The sequence below is a fragment of the Carassius gibelio genome, chromosome A8 (genome assembly GCF_023724105.1).
Source record: "Carassius gibelio isolate Cgi1373 ecotype wild population from Czech Republic chromosome A8, carGib1.2-hapl.c, whole genome shotgun sequence".
Lineage (NCBI taxonomy): Eukaryota > Metazoa > Chordata > Actinopteri > Cypriniformes > Cyprinidae > Carassius > Carassius gibelio.
In genome coordinates this window covers 14,089,915-14,099,669 of record NC_068378.1, presented here as the reverse complement: position 1 = coordinate 14,099,669, position 9,755 = coordinate 14,089,915, and the positions used below count along the sequence as shown (strand labels likewise).

The 9,755-nt window shown below is 40.5% G+C and overlaps 1 protein-coding gene across 2 annotated transcripts in view; it reads left to right on the top strand.

Annotated features, from left to right (window-relative positions):
* The first annotated feature begins 898 nt into the window (after positions 1–898).
* LOC128018533 (breakpoint cluster region protein) overlaps positions 899–9,755 on the top strand; it is a 38,891-nt gene continuing 30,034 nt past the window's right edge. Inside the window, exon 1 of one of the 2 annotated variants that reach the window (XM_052604096.1) lies at positions 899–2,775. In XM_052604096.1, the coding sequence (XP_052460056.1) occupies positions 1,407–2,775 (1,369 nt within the window). In that variant the 5' untranslated portion in view covers positions 899–1,406. The remainder of the gene's footprint in view (positions 2,776–9,755) is intronic. The other variant, XM_052604098.1, reaches the window with a different exon arrangement.

The following is a 9,755-nucleotide window of genomic DNA, read 5'->3' as shown; positions in this document are numbered from 1 at the left end:
ATGAGTTCACTTTACTCAAATGGCCTCACAGTCACCAGATCTCAATCCAATAGAGCATCTTCGGGATGTGGTGGAATGGGAGATTCGCATCATGGATGTGCAGCCGACAAATCTGCAGCAACTGCGTGATGCTATCATGTCAATATGGACCAAAATCTCTGAGGAATGTTTTCTATCACCTTGTTGAATCTATGCCATGAAGAATTAAAGAATTAAGGCAGTTTTGAAGGCAAAAGTGGTACCAGGTACTAGCAAGTTGTACGTAATAAGGTGGCAAGTGAGTGTTTTACACACACACACACACACACACACACACACACACACTCATATATATATATATATATATATATATATATATATATATATATATATATATATATATATATATATATATATATATATATATATATATATGGTGAAATGGGACAACAGTTTAAAAAGTGTGATACAGATGAAAACTTTGGCTACAGTCAAAAACGATCAACTGCTGTTCCATCAGGAAACGCTTGATGGAGACAAACTCACATGACAGACGCTGCAAAATGCCACAGAAGTTTACAATCATAATACTGTCAGGTGTATTACAACCGAATAAGATTAAAATTCTACAGAAGCGTTTTTTTTTTTCATAAATATTGATAGGGTGTAAAAATGAGAGGTAATTAATATCTGGTTTACAATGAAAAATTATAAATCAAACATGTGATAAAATCCTATAGCCTAAGATATTGACGAATCTCTCTGCGAATTCGCGAGTAACGGAGTGAAAAATACGCGATGCAAACAGTTTTTGCAAGTTTTTTTTCTTTGTTCCTGGATAGCCGAATCTGTGTCTTTAAACTGAGACTGTCTGTGCAGTCGCTATTAATCATGTACTCGTCTAGTCCCACCTCTTCTTCCTGCAGGCAGCAGCAGCACTGAGAGAGAGAGAGAGAGAGAGACCGAGAGCAGATCCAGTCTGATCATGAGAAGTGACGGACAGCGATGCCACTGGCAAACCTGCGAGAGGACACTGTGTATCTGAGAAATACGGACGCTTGAGAGAATAACAGGGCTAATTTCCGATAACTTCTTTGGATGCATAAGTCTGTGTTTACAAGGGATCCTCAGTCATCGTTTTCCATTTAAATGGCATGAAACGCGGATGTCAATAGATGATTGAAGTGCACATGGATCTTTCAGCTCTGCTTTTTGTGTTTATGGAGAACCTTGTGTGTCTGTCCAAGATCAGCTGAGTAAGTGTTTATCAGATGTTGAGATGATGTTCTGCATGTACACAGGACAAATTCAGATGTTGGATATGCAGTAAGAAATCAGCATGGCGTTGAGTGTATTCTTACAAACAAGTGATTTTAACATGTAATTTTTTTCACAACTAAAAACAAGTAAACCAGCAGTAAGCAATCATGGTAGAACCTGCTGGCTTTGTGGAAGCGTGGAAAGCTCAGTTCCCGGACTCAGATCCTCCGGAGATGTCTTTGAACTCTGTTGGAGACATTGAGAAGGAGCTGGAGAAATGCAGAGACTCTATTAGGCGTCTGGAGATGGAAGTGAACAAGGAGCGTTTTCGAATGATCTACCTGCAAACGCTTCTAGCCAAGGAGCGGAGAAGTCATGACTCAAAGCGATGGGGCTTCGGTAGGGTCTCACAAGGTGACCATAAGCCAGCGTCCATGGATGAGAACCATCAGAAAGCCGATGGAAGCAGGTGTCTCCCTGCCAAACTGAAGCACACAACCGCAGCAGAGGAGAGTCATGAGTCTCATCCTTGCGCTAAGGTGGTGGGACGTGATCTCTCAGACTTGGACAGGCAGAAAAGCAGAGATGGAGAAGTTGACGGGACGTCTCCGTACAAAAACAGGAGCATTGAAGCTCCCCTCAGGGCCATTGCTGGACGTGGACCTGCGCTCCATGAGGTGGATGGCATTCCAGAGTCTCCACCAAAAGAGAAGGTCACCACGGGGTTGGGAGTTGCTGCGCTTCGCTCAAACTTTGAACGTATCAGAAGAGCCAATTCTCAAACATCCGGTGAAGGGAAAAGCGAGAGGCCTTACTACGTCAACATGGAGTACCATCAGGAGAAAGGTCTTGTTCGTGTCAATGATAGAGACGTCTCAGAGAAGATAAGTAGTTTGGGAAGTCAAGCTATACAGATGGAACGAAAGAGGTCTTTGCATTCTGTCCCGGGTAATCTGTCCACTGCTTTTGGGGACGTCCGTAAACCGGAGCGTCCTCATGAAAGAGCTATGGAGAGCGGCTACAACTGTGAGTACGAGGAGCCTGATCTAAACCTTGGGTTCCTTAAGGATAGTTCTTCAAGGCTTGATGGAAGAAGAGCAACTCTGCCGAACTGGCACCAATCAGACTGTCAGCCCTATACAACTGTTTATGTGGGGGGCATTATGGGAGACGGAGAGCACCTGCACTTGACCTGGCCCAGACGGTCTTACTCGCCCGGGAGTTTTGAGGATGGATACACGCCGGATTGCAGCTCCAATGAAAACCTGACGTCCAGCGAAGAAGACTTCTCCTCAGGGCAGTCAAGCCACGTGTCCCCGAGCCCCACCGCCTACCGAATGTACCGAGAGAAGAGCCGCTCTCCATCCCAGCACTCCCAGCAGTCTTTTGAGAGCGGCAGCCCCCCTACCCCACAGTCCCAGAAGCGTCTCAAGCAGCAGCTCGCACTCTCCGACACCAGTGTTGTTGGTGTCCGCAAGATCAGGCCTGCTGAAGGAAGCTCCAACAACTTCAGCAACAGTTTCCATGGAGATCTGGGTAAGATAATATTCTTGCAGTGTTTACTTTTGTATGTACTGTAATGTCTGATTAGTGGGACGTTAATAGGATTTCACTGTCCCACAGTGAGAGTATAACAAAAAAGGCACAAATATTCATTCTAATGACATTTGATGCCAATTATTTGTCAATTATCTTTACTTGTGCAACCTATTAAACATGTATCTGATTTAGTTTGTTGACTATCTCTCTTTTCCAACTTACCTCCTCATACACGATATATATATATATATATATATATATATATATATATCCATATGTGGTATGTGTATATATTTCATGCATAAAGACCAGTTTATATTGTATGAGGAAAACTATTGAAGAATAGTTTTGATTTGAAAAAGAATTGGCTTTTAATGTTGTCGCTGAACTAAATCCCAAACAAATTTTAATACATTATCTAGAAAATGTGTACTTTGTATTAGCTGGTTTTTAAAATATTACTAAAAAATCAGGGCAAAAATGTAATAATTGTGATTAAGCTTATGAACCAGCCCTTAGAAAGCAGAATGAAACCGTACTAACATCAAATTTGGTAAAATGTGTTATAAAATTATAACATTTAAAATATTAATTATTATGATCCGTCAAAAAGTTAACTTTGACCTAAGAAAATGTTTTATAAAACCCCCTTGACTATGATATAAGTTGAAGCAAATCCATAATGTTTTCTGAGTTTATTTTTCCAACTACATTTCTAGCATTCTACCGTCTTCCTTCATTGTGTTTGCTCTCCATGAGGTTTCTCCCTGTCCTTCTCTCACTGTCATGATATGATTTATCTGATCTGCAGCGTTTTAGGCCAAAAATGGCCTGAGGCAGTGCAGTCGCTCACTCTCTGTCCACTCAGAGCATTCATGCATCAGTTCACATTAGTAGTGTTGTCCTGTCTAGGGATAATGAAGCTAAAGGGGTCATCTAGCATGGTGGACTTAGCAAAGCTTTTTGTTGGGGGAGGGGGAAAGGCTAATTACAAGAAACAAACTAAGAGGGAAACTGAAGATGCCACTTTGACTAAACGATCAGACATCTGTGGTTATATTGTTCTGAATGGAAACTCAAAGAGTGGTTCTTCATTGTGAATGCGAGCTGTAATGCATTTGAATGTATGGTCACAATGCAAATGGTATGTATTGTAGCCATTCAGACTGGTTTTCGTCTTGAATTGTGAGTCGTCACAATACAATGAAGAGATGTTGTCTGGAGCAAAGTGTCAGTTTGAAGCAGTCTCGCACTCACCCTTTAACAGTTTCATTTTCACAACTCACACTCATTAGTTGAACATGCAGCAACTGGTGTATCAACCCAGTGATGTATAAGAAATGTTTCTTGAGCAGAAAATCAGCATATGAAATTGATTTCTGAAGGATCTTGTGACACTGATGAGTAGAGTAATGGCTTTGCATCTTTGCATTACCATAATATATTTTTGAAATATCGTTTTGAAATATATTCAAATAGAGAACAGTTATTTTACTGAAAAAATGTAATCTTTTTTTGTATTTACTTGGCATTACAGCCTACAGTTGGAGACTGTCTTAATGTCTTGTGAAATAGTCAGTCAGACACTAACACTTGTTAACTCGTAAGTGCAGTTTGACAAAAATGAAAGAAACTGAGAGAAGACTTCAGAGCCAAGAGCAGATATTTCTCCTTTCAAGCAGAAAAGAGCTCATCAGCTCAGTCCAAGCTCTAGTTACGTAAGCAGGCAGAGAGAGCGCAGACCTGCAAGCTCAGCACGTCACGAACAAATCACAAGTGATCAGTGTAAAGTTGCGTTTCCACGACAGGATCGTAATTCACACCAGTGGGAAGTGCAGCCGTTCATCAGGCTGTCTCTAAGCTTTCTTCAGATTCTTTTCTGCAATCTTAATCTAATGCCCTCGAGCTGTCCAAAAACTGCACTTTCGAGTCTTGCAAGATAGTTTAAAACGGTTAGATCCGTTACCCTGAAAGACAGTGATCAGAGAGTGTGATTTGCAGATTTTTGTCCTGGAAAATCTCAGTCACGCTCACCTAGTGCACCCGCCCCCCACCCCACCCCCCCGGTGTAAACATCGGTGGTCGCTGCAGCCACGTGCGCTTGTCAAACAAGAACATGCTGCACCACAGTCTGTGGTAACTGCCCTGATATTTCTTGGGGGAAAAAATTCCTCAAAGCAGCATTTTAATATGTATTGTGAAATTACTGCTACCTCTATAAGCAACATGCATTATATGTAGTCATGCAGGTGGCTGAAACATGCCAGAGGTTATTTTGCAATGAGGAAAAGACATCTTTATGGAAATCCATTGATGTAACACCCACAACAACAAAAAATTCCTTAGGCCTCTTCTGTGGTAAAACGGTTATATTTCACTCATGTTTCAGAATCCACCTCGGCGATTGCTGTTGTGATCGATCGTAAGTGTTGTGCTTGAAATGGATTGAGTTAAAAGTCACCCTTTAGGAACAGACCGGCGCTGGCAGATAATCTAATCCTGCCTGTATTATTAAAATAAACAATCCTTTGTTAAAGTCCTCACAGACTCTTTTAAGTTCACTGTGCATGCTGGCTTGAGCTAAAAAAAAAAAGTCTGGCTGGAAGAGACAGGTTCTTTTCAGGCTTGTAGGTTTTGCATGGCAGGCTTGGGAACATTTCAGGAATGAAAGAAGTGGCTACCTTTCAGTTCCTGAGTATGAATTTGATTCTGTAACTCTATCTACCTGTCTGTCTGTCCGTCTGAATTTCTTTAAATTTCACTTCATTGTAATTCCCAATTCAAATTTCCATAAAAGAATTGAAATTCTTTATACCGTTTGTTATACCGTCATGTTATATACCGAATGCATTACATTTTGAACCTTTTTGGAACCCTTTGCGAACATAATCTCTTCACATTCAGCAAGGCTTTGGAAATGTTGAGAGGTATTTGCTGGCTGTCCTTCTTGTTGTTTTTCTGTTTTATCATCTGCCAGAGCCCATAAATTCAAAGAAAACCTCAACATCAGAAATACCGCTCATGCAACATCAAACGTGCACCATGTGTGTCTAAAGCCTGACAGCAGCAGCAACCGCTGCATGGAATTTGCTTCTTTTCAAACGGTCTACTTATGTGGTCCGTTAAGCTGTAATTTTGCACATCTAATGCCCCGAGACACCCTAACTGGACCTGTTTGTTTGTGTGTCACCTGTTGTCCTGGGGGTTGGACTGTGTTAACGGGGGCAGGGTGGGGCCAGTCTGGCACGGGTCTCAGAGAGCCCTGCACCACCATCACCAGCTGCAGGGGAAAGAGCACATCTTTCTCACTACTGTCACTTTGATGGGAGGAGCTTCCCACTCTGATTCACACACACACACAGTAGTGTGTTATTTTATGCAGCACAGATGTAGACCCATATATAGGAAAGAGTCACAACATTTATACCCATTTATATTCCTGGAGGAATTAGTTGAGTTCTGCCTGGGCTTAAAGACTTCATGGAATGATTTGACAAGGTCTTCTTTCCTGTATTAAAACAGGAAGTTTTGAAAGGAAATATTGAAAAGCTTATTTCATGAATTCAGAATATTATCTTGATTACAGAGGACGATGTCAGGGACGGTTGCAATGGGGCTCTGCTGGCAAGAGTAAACAGCATCATCATGAAACTATTTCAGTGGTGTTGTAACTTCAGACGAACACGGAAGAACTTGCTTTTTTAGGGTTTGCAATCAGTATTTTTCTGGCTTCCTGTAGATTCTGTTGGTGTTTTCATTGTTTTAAAATTGGTTCCCAACCCCTTTCATAATATGGGTATCTCAGATGAAACAGGATATTCAACATGAATTTAATTTTTGGAAATTAATACTTTTCTTTAGCAATGGCACATTAAATTAATCAAGAGTGAAAGTAGAGACATTTATGAAATTGCAATTCTGTATATGTTGAATTTGCTATAAAAATCAAGGTTTTCACTCAAATATGAAGTAGCACAACCGTTTTCAACAAGGATCACATGACACTGACGACTGAAGTAATGAGGATGAAAATTCAGCTTTCTTATTGCAATGATAAATTACATTTTAAAATATAGAAAATGGGTAATTAAAATTGTAATAATATTTCACAATATTACTATTCTTACTATTTTTAATTAAATAAATACATTATTGAGAGACTTCTTTCATCAATATTACATATCCTAAACCCAAACTTTTGAAAGACATTTTCAGACCTGAATGCAGGTTTTCAGTCCTGAAACTTGTCATTTTTAAGTGATACTGAGAACATGTATTAAGAATGTAAAATTATTATTATTTTTTTTTACTTTCATGTTTTTATTGGGATTCTAAATTTAAGGATTCTAAATATCAGCATGAATTCAAGGCGTCATCAAATAATCAATTATCAGAATTTTGCTGGAAACACAATCTACTACATGACTTAGCCTACAGTTTATATTTATACGTCGGGCTTTTGAGGAACGTTTATTTGTACATTTGTTAACTTAATACTGATAATATCAAGCGGACAAGACCGTAAAAAACCAAAGTTGAACTTTCCACTGTTCCTCTGCTGTGTGCCCTGATCCCCCTCTGGGGCTTACCCAGCTTTCCTGCTGGGACTGAATGAGCCTTCTGTGCTCCTTCCCTAAAGTGTTTATGGAATGTCTCAGCTGCTTGAGAAGTGTGGTAAATACATGGCTAATGAAAAGTAAAGTGGCCCCTGAGCACAGGCACTGGCCCCTGGGGGCTGTTGCGCAGTCATGTGTGTGGAAAGTGGTTGGTGTAAAGTGCAGCCTGGAGGTCAGATACTGTACATCACTTATAAGATATAGGATATATTTTTGTGGTGCTATGATAAACTTCCTTATGTTAATGCTCGGCATGTGATATACTGCCATTTTTGGTTACTTTTGATGCCCTCTGCTCTGTGTTTGTACTATGAAAGAATATTTCTGCTTGTTTAGGAAGAAAATTTCCAAGTAATCGAAAAAAGTTTTGTAAAATATAGCAATGTTTATCATAATTATAGTTATTGTCGCTTATATTTTCTTATTTTAGATCATTAAATCACAATTTAGGGCCCTGTGTGTTGTGTGTTGTTGGCTGTGTTCACAGTGTTACAGAAGTAGAGACTTGGACATTTATTAAGCTGTGATAAAGCCTGTTCCCACTCGGATCTGTTTAATGAGATCTGCTTTTCTCCACCTCTCTGGTAATTAAAGAGAATTTAATGGCTGTGGTGTGGTCACTTTGATTCATCCTCCTCCATAATGTCAGCAGACGATGGGCGACGGATGTTTTTTGATGAAGCTTGAGGGAAATGGCCATCAGCCAAACCAGCAGGTGGTGTGTGGTTAAACACATGCGCTCCTCAGGTCCAGCAATAGTGCCACCCTTTCCCAGGCATTCCTTGAGTTTTTATTTTGATTCAGTGTGAGGATGGGATTTGCTTATAAAGTTCACTTGGGAACTCGAAACAGTTGAGTAAATCTGGCCTGTACTCCATCCCTTTCCACAGTGTGTGAAATAAGCAGAAACGTTTCACTGCTGATTTATTGAAGGCTTAAGCTTTTGAATACCGCAGAATCTTTAGTTGCGATCCCAGCCGCTGGTTTAATGGTCTTGCCAAAGCTTAATTGCTTAGATGGTCGGTTTAGATATTAAAATGTTGGTCAGAAGTTATTACACTAAAAAACATTTAAAAGTAACAATAAGAGAGCCAAACTTTGCCGACAGGCTGCGTTTGATAGGACCGTGTGCTTTTCCTTCAGAAGGACAAAGTGATGCGTATTAATAGTCCTGCAGAAATCCATTGCTATTTTAATTCCTTTTTATGAATATTAGGCACAGCTCTGCTTTTCCACTCCCTAAACTGTCTCGAGCCAGACATTAGGGTGACACAGAATTACTAAGAGCATTTTATGCTAGGAAAAAGAAATCATTTTTGCTGGTTGTCCTATGCTGATACTATATACAGTACAGAAGGCATCCCATTTATCGACCAGCTGCTATTTTTCCTCCTGAATCAATCTAAACAAATCTTGTATTGACTCCTCCGCTGGCTGTCCTAAGTGAATTGCCTTAGACGGAGGCTATTCTTTAGTTGCCTCTCGTAGCCTTGCATATGTGTCTGCGTGACTTTCTGGTAAAATCCATTTCCACTCTCTCCCGCATGACCGCCTGCCTCCCCGGTGACTGTGCTGTCGAGAGCTCCATTGATTTACTGGGGAAGCAAATCCTTTTAACACCACGGCACTTTTCTCCCTACTCTCGGAGGCATCTCCTGAAATCGATGTGTGTGGAGTGAAGGCCAGTGGCCCCATTGTTAACCCGTCCCGATCAGGAGCTGGATTCAGGGGCCACTCGCTTTATCTGCCAGCTGAGTGTTGTCCCAGAAGGAGACAGGGACCAGATATTTGGGTTTTCTTGCATTGGCAGGTTTTATGAGCTGATTTTTGTTATCCATTGTTGTACAATTACTGAAAACTGTTTTTCTGAAATATAATTTTAGACTTTGTTTCCAAAATGTTCCCCATCATCCATTTTAGAAATGTACTTACTGTTTTATTCCATCACTGCGACTATGCTACCTTCCCCCATTGTCACTCGATTATGAATAATGTCAGTTATGAAAACAGCTCAATTGAGCAAGTCCAGACATTTAGTCTGAGTCAGTGAGGGAAGTGCGGAGATGTTTACAATTCCTGCTTACAAAGAAAGACAAGAAGGGGGCCGTTCCCACAGACCTGTCATCATGGAATCTAAGGTACCCTGCTGAGTATTTATTACAGACTGGGGTGTTAAAGCTATCCAAATAAATGCATTCTGTCCTCCCACATTTACCTGGGCCTGCTGTTAGCCTTTTAATATCATAATGTGAAGAATGATGATTGAGAGTGTCCAGGATTGTGAAGTTCATATTAAAACGAATGGGCTTTCATCATTCCTGCATACCTTTTTATGGAATTTGTGAGCTATATTAAGAAATA